Below are 15752 nucleotides of genomic sequence, written 5' to 3'. Positions count from 1 at the left end.
AAGCAGATAAGAATGATGATCACATCCTGGGCCATAAATCTAGCCTTAGTAAATTTTAAAAAACTGAAATCATTTCAAGAATCTTTTCTGATCACAATACAGTAAGATTAGATGTAAACTACAGGAAAAAAAAACCAAACTATTAAAAACATGAACATATGGAGACTAAACAACACACTTCTGAATAATCAACAGATCATGGAAGAAATCAAAAGGAAATGGAAATATGCATAAAAACAAATGAAAATGGAAACACAACAATCTGAAACCAATGGAATTCAGTAAAAGCAATACTAAGAGCAATACAAAGTTCATAGCAATAGAAGCCTACCTCAAGAAACAAGAGAAACATCAAATAAACAACCTAACTCTACACCTAACGCAACTAGAAAAAGAAGAAAAGAAAAACCCCAAAGTTAGTAGAAGGAATGAAATCATAAAAATGAGAGTAGAAATAAATGAAAAGAAATGAAAGAGACTATAGCAAAAATCAACAAAACTAAAAGCTGGTTCTTTGAGAAGATAAATAAAATAGACAAACCATTAGCCACACTCATCAAAAAAAGGGGGGGGGGGAAGAAGAATCAAATCAATAAAATTAGAAATGAAGAAATCACAAAAGACAACACAGAAATACAAAAGATCATAAAAGACCACCATGAGCAATTATATGCTCCCAAAATGGACAATTTGGAAGAAATGGACAAAGTTCACTTCCAGAACTGAACCAGGAAAAGTAGAAAATCTTAACAGACTCATCTCAAGGATGGAAATCGAACTGAATAAAAAATATTCCAACAAACAAAAGCCCAGGACCAGAAGGCTTCACAGGTGAAATCTACCAAAAATATAGAGAAGAGCTGACACATATCCTACTCAAACTCTTCCAGGAAACTGCAGAGGAAGGTAAATTGCCAAACTCATTCTATGAGGCCACCGTCACCCTGATACCAAAGCCAGACAAAGATGCCACAAAAAAAGAAACCTACAAGCCAATATCACTGATGAACATACGTGCAAAAATCCTCAACAAAATTCCAACAAACACAATCCAACAACACATTAAAAAGATCATATATACATCATGACCAAGTGGGCTTTATCCCAGGGATGCAAGGATTCTTCAATATCTGCAATTCAATCAATGTGATACACCATATTAATAAACTGAAAGATAAAAACCATATGATTATCTCAATAGATGCAGAGAAAGCCTTTGACAAAATTCAACACCGACTTATGATAAAAACTCTCCAGAAAGCAGGCAAATAAGGAACATACCACAACATAATAGAAGCCATATACGACAAACCCACAGCAAACATTATCCTAAGTGACGAAAAATTGAAAGCATTTCCTCTAAAACCAGGAATAAGACAAGGGTGCCCGCTCTCACCATACTATCCAACATAGTTTTGGAAGTCCTAGCCACAGCAATCAGAGAAGAAAAAGAAATAAAAGGAATCCAGATTGGAAAAGAAGTAAACTCTCACTGTTTGCAGATGACCTGATCCTCTACATAGAAAACCCTAAAGACACCACCAGAAAATTACTAGAGCTAATAAGTGAAAATAGTAAAGTTGCAGGATATAAAATTAATACACAGAAATCCCTTGCATTTCTATATACTAACAATGAAAAAACAGAAAGAAATTAAGGAAACAATGCCATTCACCATTGCAATGTAAAGAATAAAATACTTAGGAATAAATTTACCTAAAGAAATGAAAGACCTACATGTAGAAAACTATATAACACTGATGAAAGAAATCAAAGATGACACAAATAGATGGAGACATATACCATGTTCATGGATTGGAAGAATCAATATAGTGAAAATGAGTTTACTACTCAAAGCAATCTATAGATTCAATGCAATCCCTACAGAGTCACCAATGGCATTTTTCACAGAACTTGAACAAATAATTTCACAATTTGTATGGAAATACAAAAAAATTTTCAATAGCAAAATCAGTCTTGAGAAAGAAGAATGGAACTGGAGGAATCAACCTTCCTGACTTCAGACTATACCACAAAGCTACAGTTATCAAGATGGTATGGTACAGGCACAAAGACAGAAATATAGATCAATGGAACATAGAAAGCCCAGAGATAAATCCACGCACCTATGGATGCCTTATCTTTGACAAAGGAGGCAAAAATACACAATGGAGAAAAGGCAATCTCTTTAACAAGTAGTGCTGGGAAAACTGGTCAACCACCTGTAAAATAATGAAACTAGAACACTGTCTAACATCATACATAAAAATAAACTCAAAATGGTCTAAAGATCTAAATGTAAGACCAGAAATTATAAAACTCTTAGAGGAAAACAGGCAGAACATTCTCTGACATAAATCACAGAAAGATCCTCTACGACCCACTTTCCAGAATAATGGAAATAAAAACAAAAACAAACAAGTGGGACCTAATTAAACTTTTTTTGCACAACAAAGTAAACTGTAATTAAGGTAAAAGGCAGCCTTCAGAATAGGAGAACATAATAGCAAATGAAACAACTGACAAAGAATTAATGTCCAAAATATACAAACAGCTCATGCAGCTCAATACCAGAAAAATAAACTACTCAATCAAAAAGTGGGCCAAAAAACTAAACAGACATTTCTCCAAAGAGATATACAGATGGCTAACAAACACATGAGAAGATGCTCAACATCACTCATTATCAGAGAAATGCAATCAAAACCACAATGAGGTACCATCTCGTGCCAGTCAGAATGGCTGCTATCAAAAAGTCAACAAGCAATAAATGCTGGAGAAGGTGTGGAGAAAAGGAAACCCTCTTACACTGTTGGTGGGAATGAAAACTAGTACAGCCACTATGGAGAACAGTGTGGAGATTTCTTAAAAAACTGGAAATAAAACTGCCATAAGACCCAGCAATCCCACTGCTGGGCATACACACTGAGGAAATCAGAATTGAAATAGACACATGTACCCCAATGTTCATTGCAGCACTGTTTACAATAGCTAGGATGTGGAAGCAACCTAGATGCCCATCAGCACACGAATGGATAAGGAAGTAGTGGCACATAAACACAATGGAATATTACTCAGCTATAAAAAAGAACGCATTTGAGTCAGTTCTAATGAGGTGGATAAAACTGGAGCCTATTACACAGAGTGAAGTATATCAGAAACAGAAACACCAATACAGCATATTAATACATATATATGGAATTTAGAAAGATGGTGATGACCCTATATGCAAGACAGCAAGAGACACAGATGTAAACAACAGACTTTTGGACTCTGTGGGAGAAGATGAGGGTGGGATGATTTGAGAATAGCACTGAGACATGTATATTACCATATATAAAATAGAGGACCAGTGCAAACTGTTGCATGAATAGGGCACTCAAAGCTGGTGCTCTGGGACAACCCAGAGCGATGGGGTGGAAAGGGAGGTAGGAGGGGGGCTCAGGAATGGGGGGACACATGTACACCCATGGCTGATTCATGTTGATGAATGGCAAAAAAAAAATCACAATATTGTAAAGCAATTAGCCTCCTATTAAAATAAATTAAACAAACAATAAAACTAAGATCACAGCATTTGTTCCTATCACTTCCTGGCAAATAGAAGGGAAAAAAATAGATGTAGTGATAGATTTTACTTTTTTGGGCTCCCAAATCACTGCAGACGTTGATTGCAGCCATGATATTCAGACACTTGTTCCTCGGAAAGATTGCTATAGAAACCTAGATTAAATATTAAAAAACAGAGACATCACTTTGCTGATAAAGTTCCATATAGTTAATGCTATGGTTTTCCCAGTAACCATGTACAGATGTGAGAATTGGTCCATAAAGAAGGCTGAGTGCTGAAGAATTGATGCTTTTGAATTGTGGTGCTGGAGAAAACTCTTGAGAGTTCCTTGTACTATAAAGAGATCAAACCAGTCAATCCTAAAGGATATCAACCCTGAATATTCATTGGAAGGACTGTTGCTAAAGGTGAAGTTCCAAAACTTTGGCCACCTGATGTGAAGAGTTAACTCATTAGAAAAGACCTTGATGCTGCAAAAGATTAAGGGCAGGAGAAGACAGGGACGACAGAGGAAAAGATGTTTAGATAGCATCACTGACTCAATGGCTATGAATTTGAGCAGACTCTGGGAGACAGTGGAGGACAGATGTACCTGGCATGCTGCAGTCCATGGGGTCGCAAAGAGTCAGACATGACTTAGCGACTGAACAATGACAACAAGGCTTGCTGTGGATCAGTTGCTCTCAGAAACAGGATTAAGTTAAGTCCCTTTGAAATACTGTATGGTTGTTTTTTCTAAGCATCTACCTGGATGGGATAAATCTATAAATGAAAGACCTAGAAGCTGACAATTATATTAAAACTTTGCACATTATACTAAACATTCCTCATGAATTTGCCTCCAACAGGTCTGCTTACACAACTGAAGTAAATGGTAACTTCATTATGGCTGGAGAGGAGTCAATGTATTTTATTTATTTTATTTTATAGCATAGGCATTTAGTATATATGTATTGAGAACTGGAACCCAAGTCCATCCCTATGTCCAACCCTATGTTCAATTACAAATTAGAAACAAAGAGCTAAGAGTTTCCATCAGGTCTAAATAGTTGTAGATAATAAAGGAAAGACGATTTTACTACTAAAGATTCTAAAGAATATTTATTGCCCCTGTTCAGCAGGAAGTAGACACAACTGTCTTTATCCCTTTTCTCATGGGAATGGATGCTGAATATAGGGAATTTTAATGGGTAAGAAACTGTATTCTGATGGCCCTATATGCAGAACAGAAAAAGAGACTCAGATGTATAGAACAGACTTGTGGACTCTGGGAGAAGGCGAGGGTGGGATGTTTCAAGAGAACAGCATTGAAACATGTATATTATCTAGGGTGAAACAGATAACCAGCCCAGGTTGGGTACATGAGACAAGTGCTCGGGCCTGGTGCACTGGGAAGACCCAGAGGGATCGGGTGGAGAGGGAGGTGGGAGGGGGGATTGGGATGGGGAATACATGTAAATCCATGGCTAATTCATTTCAATGTATAACAAAAACTACTGTAATGATGTAAAGTAATTAGCCTCCAACTAATAAAAATTAAAAAAAAAAAAAAAAGAAACTGTATTCTGTTACAAGTTAATCACTAACTAATGCTGCCTATAAGGTTAAATTATACATAATGGCCCATCTCTGGGAACCCTGCCTCGCAGTAAGCTAAAATACCTCTGTTTAGCTCAGAGGAAACACCGTAACCAGGCCCACCTGTGAATGACTGAAGGAAGGAAGAAATTAAAACATCCTCTCAAGAGTCTGACCAGAACCTGGGGGACTTTACTCCCTACCCTTTTACTATAAAAGAAACTTGAATTCTAATTCAGGCAACATTGCTTTTTTGGGACATGAGCCCAGCATCTTCTTGGTCTGCTGGCTTTCCTTGCCCCAACAACTCATCTCCTGATTTGCTGGCCTGTTGTGGGGTGAGCAGTACAAGGTTGGACTGGGTAACACAGACTCTGGTGAAAGATGATGATGGGTCTGGGGCAGATTCTCTGGTATAGAGAATTTCCTGACTTCTTCAAAAGGCCACATATTCTGCCCTTCTTCTGTCATCTGGCTGCTTTCAGATGATATGATTCGTTTCCTGCACTGTGTAAAGTATCCTTCCTGAGTAATGATTTCCCCCATCAATGGCTTCTGGGAAATTAAACAGTTTTTCATTCAGTAGAGGTTGGGGACTCCTGATACAAACCTCAGCAAATACCTTATTCAGAAACAAGATTTTATGTTCTCCAGCAATAACTGTTCATTTGTCTTGTAGGTTAACAACTACTTCCCATCATTTCATCAGCAACCTTGATACATCTATAAGTTTACTAAAATCTTTTCATCAAATGCAGTTAAAGGAATGAACTGATATACACAATATTCTAAGTTTCAAAATTAAATAGGTATAAATAATCCCTAAACAAACAATGGGGCAGACCTAATGAATGGGTACCATTTTAAGTTTTGGTTATTCTTGAATTTACGCATTCATTCCAATTTTACAATCAGTTTGAATAGTTCTATTGTAAGTCATACTGAAATTTAAAAAATAGGATTAAGCTAAATTCTTTACAATATTACATCTTCCTATTCATAACTTATATAATAGAGAGGACCATCACAGTTTTCTTTCATGTTCTTCAATTACATTTTTAGTTCTCCAGTAAGACCTTAGAATACATTAGGCTTCTTTCCTCAGTAACTTTTTAAAAAATTGCTGCTGTGGATGGTATTCACTTCCATACCACAGAATTTCCTAATATTGCTATTATATGTTTGTATACAGTGCGTAAGTCACTCAGTTATTTATACTTTGTGACCCATGGACTGTAGCCCACTAGGCTCCTCTATTCATGTTTGTATGTTGATGCTGTATTTAGTCACCAGAACTGTCTTCATTGGTTCTGACAGCTTATCAGCTGACTGTCTTAAATCTTCTAGGTAGATCATATTTCTTACAAATGAGATTTATTCTCATTTCCCTGTATCTGTATCACTAACTCTTTCTTGTTTTACTGCATTGGCTAAGATCTCCAAAACCATTGTTGTCTAGAAGTAGTAAAGGATAGCCTTATTTGATCTCTGACAAGAATGGGTCTAATATTTTACCCTGGAATATGTTAAACAAGTTCAGAAATTTCTAGTTTGATAAATTATTTTTAATAAAAAATAATGTGCTAAACAAGATTTACTGCAGTTTAAAATGACTCCTCTTGAGGACCTCGTAATTAAAGAGAAACATGAAATGAATCAATGTTATTTGTTTTCAGCCTGCTCAACTATATTATATTGGCACCATTCCTTCTCAACCCCCCACCTATACTAATTTATATCATCCTACATGTTTTCCCCTTATTTTACTATTTTAATGCATGGATCTGTCAACTACCACAGATCTTTAATAAAAAGAGATGAAGTATAAATGAAAACTTTAAGAGAGATGTGACTTCAGCTGGATTTAAAATTAAGAATAAGAAATGCAATGTGGACCTGAAAATACTGGTAGGTCTTTGTGTGATTTCCTGATAACTAATGAATTTGTTATTAAAAGGTGTAACACTGTGGCTAGTAAGTCTCTTGGGTGACTATGTGCATCAAGTCTTAGAAGACACCTGAAGTTTAAAAAGTTAAAATTCTGTGTATCCTTAGGAATCTAGTCCAGAGGAAATCCAGTAGTTAAGTAAGGCCTGCTTCTAGTTACATTGACCTAGAGCATGGCTCAGAGGCAAAGAATCTGCTTGCCAATTCAAGAGATGAAAGAGATTCGGGTTTGATCTCTGGGTTGGGAATATCCCCTGGAACAGGAAATGGTAACCCACTCCAGTATCCTTGCCTGGAAAATTCCATAGACAGAGGAGCCTGGCAGGCTACGTCCATGAAGTTGCAAAGAGTCGGACATGACTGAACAACTGAACATGGGCATGACACTAACATTGTTAAGCTTAATTATCTGTCATAAGTAGCCATTAGTAAATATTTTCATTTCATAAAATGAAGAGAAACCTAGGAGCTATTAACATTTTGAGTAACAGGTGGTTAATAAGTTTGTTGAATGCACACCCAGGTTGTTTCAAATTCTTTCTGGAAGGCATCAAGGAAAAATGATTACAAGACTTCCCTGGTGATTCAGTGCAGAGCATTAACCACTGTATGCTGTGAGACACAGCCAAAAAAAAGTTATAGTTGAGTGATCAAGCTAAAAAATAACTATACCTCCCAACACAAGTGTAATACATAAGACCCATAATTTGTGATTTTACTATGTGTCAGGCCTTTAACTATGACATAAACATTTCTATAGTTTAGATAAAGATCTGAATTCCTCTGCTTTTGAGGCTCAAGAAATGGTTTTCTTTTTTCTTTAATCTAGGTAAGTTATCTAGTCTCCATATGACCTGACACCATTTGACAACCACCCTTTCACAAAGACAGACAAATCTTTAGTAGAAGTTAAATTTATAAACACTTAAGATAATTTGAGAAATACACAGTTTAAAAGATAACCAGTGTGGTATGTTGTAACTAAGTAAAAAACCCCCATAATTCCTGGTTATATTACTGTTCTGGCTCATCAGAATTCACAGCATATGTGGGGTTCTCTCATGGCCAATGAGGTCAAGCAAACGTAATAGAAGGTGCTCCAGGCTGACACACTTCTTCATCATACAAATCTTCTGGTAGCTCCTTTTCGTCCTCATCAGGGAAATATGTTGGAAACGGTAGATTTTTACAGAAATCCTTATATGCAGGCAGTATAGAATCTTTGATCTGGGGGGTGGGGGAAGCAAAGATCTTATTAATAAGTTATTTAAAGATGGTCTGGTTTACTTATTCATAATCCTAGAATATCTGTTCTCTCATTTTGTTTATTTTTTCTTTGTTTTTAGTTTCTACATTTTCTAATGTGAATAATATAGCTGTTATACACTGAGTTCCTCTTACTTTATATATATGTATATATATATTTATTCCAATAAACTTAACTAATCCAATGACACAGAAACATAGACTTCCTCAAGTTAATCAACTACCTCGTGAGAATCCCATGGACAGAGGAGGCTGGTGGGCTACAGTCCATAGGATTGCAGAGTCGGACACAACTGAAGTGACTGAGCACAAATGCACACAAGTGCTGAGAACCATCTTACGGAAAAAAAAATGAACTGAACCAACTTTTTTGCCAACCAACATTATTATTATTCTATATTCTACCATAGAATTTTTTGAGCTCAGATTAAAGAAAATAAAATTTATCTAGTACTTTTGTTAGTCTTAATTCTAAAAAAGAACCCTGAATTCTAACACATAACCCCAAATAACAAGTTTTATTAAGGAAATTAGCATATATTTAACAAGCAGTGTTCTCTCTGAGTAGCTAAGGATAGAGCAGTATTTACCAAAAACAATAATAAACCCAGAGTCTCTAAATTAGCTCTATTAACTAATCTTTATATTCTAAAAATATTCTAATTACATTTGTGAATTCATAAACTGAGGAATAGTACAGATATTGATATGATCTAAAATGTTGTTACATTTTTGGAAAATATTATTGGATTCTTTAAAGCTTCTGACTCATTCCACAACCTCCATTCAGAGATAAATAAAAATTATGTGTTAATTATACACAGAGATTAAAATAAGACATTTTGGCAATAAGAAATGAATAATCTGGTTGACGTTAGTACACAGCTGCTAGGAATAGCAAAGTACAGAAAAACATCTATATTCATTTCTCTTATTAAAATTGTTAGAAATTATCAGTCAGTTGCCCAAAAGGAAACACTTGTTTTAATTTTTTTTCCAATTCACCAGTCCTGGGTTCAACTTTAACTTGGAAAAAAAAGTTATTCTTACCAGTTAAACTGTCTCAGAATTTATAAAAGAAAACCCAAGCAAACACACAATAAAGAGAACAACAAAACTTTCTGTGGCAATTTACTGCAAGATATTGAGTATACTTCCTTTTGCCATACAGTAGGTCCTTGTTGGTTATCTGTTTTGATATTTAGTAGTCTGCATCTGCTAGTTCCAAACTATTAATTATCCCTCTCCTACTCTTTTCCCCTTTGGTAACCACAAGTTTCTGTTCTATGTTTGTGAGTCTACTTCTGTTTTTGTAAATAAGTTCATTTATATAATATTTTTAGATGCCACGTATAAGTGACATATGATATTTCTCTTTGTTTGACATAGTATGGTAATCTCTAGGTTCACCCATGTTGCTGCAAATGGCATTTTCTTTTTTTATAGCTGAGTAATATTCCACTGTGGGCTTCCCAGGTGATGCAGTGGTAAAGAATTCTCTTGTCAATGCAGGAGACACAGATTCGATTCCAGGATTGGGAAGATCCCCTGGAGGAGGAAATGGCAACCCACTCCAGTATTCTTGCCTGGAAAACGCCATGGACAGAGGAGCCTGGTGGGTTATAGTCCATGAGATTGCAAAGAGTTGGACATGACCAAGTAACTGAGTGCACGCACACAACACACACACAGAATTTTCCACTGTATAAATGTACCATGGATTCTTTATATCTTTTTCTATGCACATTTAGGTTGTTTCCATATCTTGGCTACTGTAAGTAGGGTTGTGAAGAACAATGGCAAGCATCTACCTCTTTGAATTATCATTTTCTATGGTTATACATCCAGCAGTCAGACTGCTGGGCTATATGGTAACTCAGATTTTTAGTTTAAGGAATTTCCATACTGTTTCCTATAGTAGCTGCACCAATTTACATTCCCACCAACAGTGTAGGAGGGTTCCCTTATCTCCATACCAAATCCAGCATTTATTACTGATAGACATTTTAATGATGGTCATTCTGACTGGTATGAGGTGATTTCCTTACTGTAGTTTTGATTTGTATTTCCCTACTAATTAACGACATTGAGCATTTTTTTTTCCATATGCCTTTTAGCTATCTGTATGTTTTCTTTGGAGAAATGCCTACTTAGATCTTTTGCCTGTTATTTGATTGGGCTGTTTGTTCTTTTGAAGTTGAGCTGTATGAGCTGTTTATATATTTTGGAAATTATTCTCTGTTGGTAGCATCATTTGCTAATATTTTCTTCTATTCTTCAGGTTGTTTTTTCACTTTGTTTATGGTTTCCTTTGTTGTGAAAAGCTTTTAAGTTTCATTAGGTTCCATTTGTTTATTTTTGTATCTCTATTACTCTATGAGATGGATCAAAAAAGATATTGCTGTGATTTATGTCAGAGTGTTTTGCCTCTTTTCCTCTAGAAGTTTATAGCATCCCATATTATTTTTAGATCTTTAATCCAATTCATTTCTGTAAAAGGTGTTAGAGAATGCTCTAATCTTATACATGCAATTGTCCAGTTCTACCAGAACTACTTATTGAAAAGACTATCTTTCTCCATTGTATATTATTGTCTCTTTTATGTAGGTTAGCTGACCATAGGTGTGTGGCTTTATTTTGGGGCTTTCTATCCTACTCCGTTGATTTATACGTCTGTCTTTGTGCCAGTGCCAAATTGTTTGGATTACTGTAACTTTGTAGTATAAAGTCAGGTAACCTGATTCCTTCAGCTCTGTACTTTTTTCTTAAGATTGAATTTGCCTATACTGGATTTTGTGTTTCCATACAAAATTTAAAATTTCTTTTCTAGCTCTGTGAAAAATGTCATTGTAAATTTCTTAGGAATACATTGAATCTATAGATTGCCTTGGACAGTAAGATCATTTTAATAATGTTGATACCTCCAATCCAAGAACATGGTGTATCTTTTCATCTGTTTGTGTCTTCTTCAATTTTCTTCATCAGCATCTCAATTTTCTGAATATAGGTATTTTGCCTCAAGTAGGTTTGTTCCTAAGTATTTTATTATTTTTGATGTGATGATAAATGGGATTATTTCCATAATTTTATCATTTGATTTTTGTTATTAGTGTGAAGAAGTACAACAGACTCCTGTGTATTAATTTTGTATCTTGCAATTTTACTAATTCATTGATGAGATCTAGTAGTTTTCTGATAGCATCTTCAGGATTTTCTATGTACAGTCTCATTTCATCTGCAAACAGTGACAATTTTATTACTTCTTTTGCAATCTGGATTCTTTTTCTTCTGATTGCTGTGGCCAGAAGTTTCAAAACTATGTTGAATAGAAGTGGCAAGACTGGGTACTTGTCTTCTGCCTGATCTTAGAGGAAATGCTTTCAGCTTTTTGCTGCTAATTATGATGCTAGCTGTGGGTTTGTCATATATGGCCTTTATTATGTTGAGGCAGGTTCCCTCAATGGCTGCTTTCTGGAGAGTTTTTACCATAAATGGATGTTGAATTTTATCAAAAGCTTTTTCTGCATGTATTGAGATGACCATATTGTTTTTATTCTTCAACTTGTTAATGTGCTGTATGATACTAATTGATTTGCAGATACTGAAAAATCATTGGGATAAAATCCCACTTGATTGTGGTGTATGATCCTTTTAATGTGTTTCTGGATTCAGCTGGCTAGATTTTTTTTTTTTTTATGTGGGAGTTTTACACCTATGATCATCAGTGATATTGGCCTGTAATTTTCTTCTTTTGTAATTATCTTTGACTTTGGTATCAGGGTGATGGTACATGTGCGCTAAGTTGTTTCACTCATGTCAGACTCTGTGTGACCCTATGGACTTGTAGCCTGCCAGGCTCCTCTGTCTATGGAATTCTCCAGTCAAGAGTACTGGAGTGGGTTGCCATGTCCTTCTCCAGGGGATCTTTCCAACCCAGGGACTGAACCTGCGTCTCATGTCTCCTGCACTGGCAGGTTGGTTCTTCACCACTAGCACCACCTGGGAAGCCCAGGGTGATGGCAACTTCACAGAATGAGTTCAGAAGTGCTCTTTCCTCTGCAATTTTCTAAAACTCCTTCAGAAGGATAGGTGTTAACTCTTCTTTAAATGTTTGATAGAATTTTTCTGTGAAGTTATCTGGTTCTGGACTTCTGTCTGTTCAGTTTTAAAATTACTTCTTCAATTTCAATACTGGTAATTGGTCTGTTCATATTTTCTGTTTCTTCCTTGCTTAGTCTTGGGAGACTTCACCTTCTTAAGAATTTGTCCATTTCTTCCAGGTTCTCCATTTTATGGTTACATACTTGCTTGTGATGGTGGTGGTTTAGTCACTAATTCGTGTCCAGCTTTTGCGACCCCATGGACGCACACCAGGCTCCCCGTCCATGGGATTCTGCAGGCCAGAATACTCGAGTGGGTTGCCATTTACTTCTGTAATACTTGCTCGTAGCAGCCTCTTATGATCTTTTGTATTTCTGTGGTACAGGCTTTAACTTCTGCTTTTTCATTTCTGATTTGGGTCCATTTTTTTCCCATAGTGAATCTAGCTAAAAGTTTATCAATTTTATCTTTTTAAGAATCAGCTTTTAGTTTCATTGATCTTTTCTACTATTTTTTTGTTTTTAGTGTCTATTTCATTTATTTCTGCTCTGATCTTCATGATTTCTTACTTTCTACTAACTTTGGATTTCAACTGTTTTTCTTTCTCTAGTTGCTTTAGGTGTAAAGCTATGTCGATATTTTCCCTATTTCCTACAGCAAGTTTGTACTGCTATAGATTTCCTTCTTAGAACGGCTTTTGTTCAATAGGTTTTCAATTATTGTGATTTCATTTTCATTTTTCTCTAGGTATTTTTTTTTATTTCTTCAGTGACCCATTGGTCGTTTAGTAGCATATTGTTTAGCTTTCATGTGTTTCTGTTTTTTTATTTTTTTCTTGTGGTTGTTTTCTTTTTCATTGTACCAAAGAGCTTGTGGGATATTAGTTCCATGGCCAAGGAATGAATCCACATCCTCAGCGGAGAAAGTGCTGAGTCCTAACCACTGGGTAACTAGGGAATTCCCTGGTTGCTTTCTAATCTCATAGCATTGTAATCAGAAAAGATGCTTGATGTAATTTCAGTTTTCTTAACTTTACCAAAGGTTGCTTTGTGACCCAACACATGACCAAACCTGAAGAATGTTACATGTGCCCTTGACACGTATATTTCCACCTGGTCTAGTGTGTCATTTAAGGCCTGTGTTTCCTTAGTGATTTTTCTGTCTGGATGATCTGTTCATTGATGTAAGTGGGGCATTAAAGTTTCCCACTAGTATTACTGTAAATTTCCACTTTTATGTCTATTAATATCTGTCTTACTTGTTGCGGTGATCCTATGTTGGGAGTGTATATACTCATGATTGTTACATCTTCTTTGCTTGACAATTATGTAATGTCCTTCTTTGTCTCTTTCAACATTTCTTTATTTTTAAAAATGGTCTTATATGAATATTGCTACTCCAGCTTTCTTTTAATTTCCATTTACATGGATTGACTTTTTCCATCCTACTGCTTTCAGTTTGTAGGTCTCTAGAACTGAAGTGGGTCTCCTCTAGACAACACATATACATGTCTAGTTTCTGTATCCATTTAGCCAGTCTACGCTTTCCGATTAGAGCAATTAATCCCCTTCAGTTCAGTTCAGTCGCTCAGTTGTGTCTGACTCTTTGTGACCACATGGAGTGCAGCACACCAGGCATCCCTGTCCATCACCAACTCTTGGAGCTTACACAAACTCATGTCCATTGAGTCGGTGATGTCACCAACGATCTCATCCTCTGTCATCCCCTTCCCCTGCTGTCTTCAATCTTTCCCAGCATCAGGGTCTTTTCGCATCAGGTGGTCAAAGTATTGGAGTTTCAGCTTCAATATCAGTCCTTCCAATGAATATTCAGGACTGATTTTCTTTAGGATGGACTGGTTGGATCTCCTTGCAGTTCACGGGACTCTCAAGAGTTTTCTCCAACACCACAGTTCAAAAGCATCAATTCTTCGACACTCAGCTTTCTTTATGGTCCAACTCTCATATCCATATGTGACTAGTGGAAAAACCATAGCTTTGACTAGACCTTTGTTGGCAAAGTAATGTCTCTGCTTTTTAATATGCTGTCTAGGTTGGTCATAGCTTTTCTTCCAAGAAGCAAGTGTCTTTTAATTTCATGGCTGCAGTCACCATCTGCAGTGATTTTGGAGCCCCCAAAATAAAGTCTGTCACTGTTTCCCTTGGTTCCCCATCTATTTGCCATGAAGTGATGGGACCAGATGCCATGATCTTAGCTTTCTGAGCTTTAAGCCAACTTTTTCACTCTCCTCTTTTACTTTCATCAAGAGGCTCTTTAGTTCTTCACTTTCTGCTATAAGTGTGGTGTCATCTGTATATCTGTGATTATTGATAATTCTCCCAGCAATCCTGATTAGAGAACTTCCTTTAGGATTTGCTATAAAGCTGGTTTGATGCTGAAATGAAATCTGTATCTTTTGCTTGTTGGTAAAACTTCTGAGTTCTCCATTAAATTTGAATGAGAGTCTTGCTGGCTATTCTTGGTTGTAGATTTTTTCATCACTTTAACTATATCATGCCATTCTTTTCTGGCCTGCACTATTTCTGTTCAAAAATCAGCCAACAGTCTTACGGGAGTTCACTTGTATGTTATAGTTTTTCCCTTGTAGCTGTTAATATTTTATCTATCTTTAATTATTCTCAATTTGATTCTTATGTGTCCTGGTGTGTCCCCTTTTTGGGTTAATCCTATATGAGACTTTCTTCACCTCCTGGACTTGGGTGATTGTTTCCTTTCCCAGGTTATAGAAATTTTCAGCTATTATCTCTTCAAATATTTTCTCATGCCCTTTCTCTCTTCTATGATCCCTATGATAAGAATGTTAGTGTGCCTGATGTCGGACCAAAGGTCTCTTCAACTGTCCTCATTATTCATCTCTGCTTGCTTGTTTTCTATTTTCTGACTCTGTTAAAAATTTCTAACTTCTTGCTCTGCATATCCATTCTTTTTCTAAGTTCTTGGATCATCTTTCAATCATTACTTTCAACTACTTGAATACAATGCCTAAACTTCACTTCACTTAGTTGTTCTTCAGGGGTTTTATCTTGTTCCTCCATCTGAAACATACTCCTCTTTTGCCTCATTTGTCTAAATTTCTACTTCCATTTTTATGTGTGTGGTAGGTTAGTTAGGTTTCTCAATCTTGGAGAAGTGACCCTCTATATTTGATGTCCTGTATATACCAGCAGTACAGTTCTAGCTTATCATCGAAGGCTCAGGGACCAGTTGGTCCCAGTGGGTGGTCTGATTTGTTTGCAGACTCAGTTCCATAGGCTGTGTGATTTAGTTT

General features: G+C 36.2%; 1 protein-coding gene across 1 annotated transcript in view; it reads right to left on the bottom strand.

Annotated features, from left to right (window-relative positions):
- Nucleotides 1-7994: 7994 nt before the first annotated feature.
- Nucleotides 7995-15752, bottom strand: part of MRPL3 (mitochondrial ribosomal protein L3) — a 50221-nt gene continuing 42463 nt past the window's right edge. Inside the window, exon 10 of the mRNA XM_020880174.2 lies at nucleotides 7995-8323. Coding sequence (XP_020735833.2) covers nucleotides 8171-8323 — 153 coding nt within the window. The 3' untranslated portion in view covers nucleotides 7995-8170. The remainder of the gene's footprint in view (nucleotides 8324-15752) is intronic.

The sequence above is a fragment of the Odocoileus virginianus genome, chromosome 4, assembly GCF_023699985.2.
Source record: "Odocoileus virginianus isolate 20LAN1187 ecotype Illinois chromosome 4, Ovbor_1.2, whole genome shotgun sequence".
NCBI classification, from domain to species: domain Eukaryota; kingdom Metazoa; phylum Chordata; class Mammalia; order Artiodactyla; family Cervidae; genus Odocoileus; species Odocoileus virginianus.
Note: the sequence above shows the minus strand (reverse complement) of the source record. Positions and strands in the feature narration are given on the sequence as shown.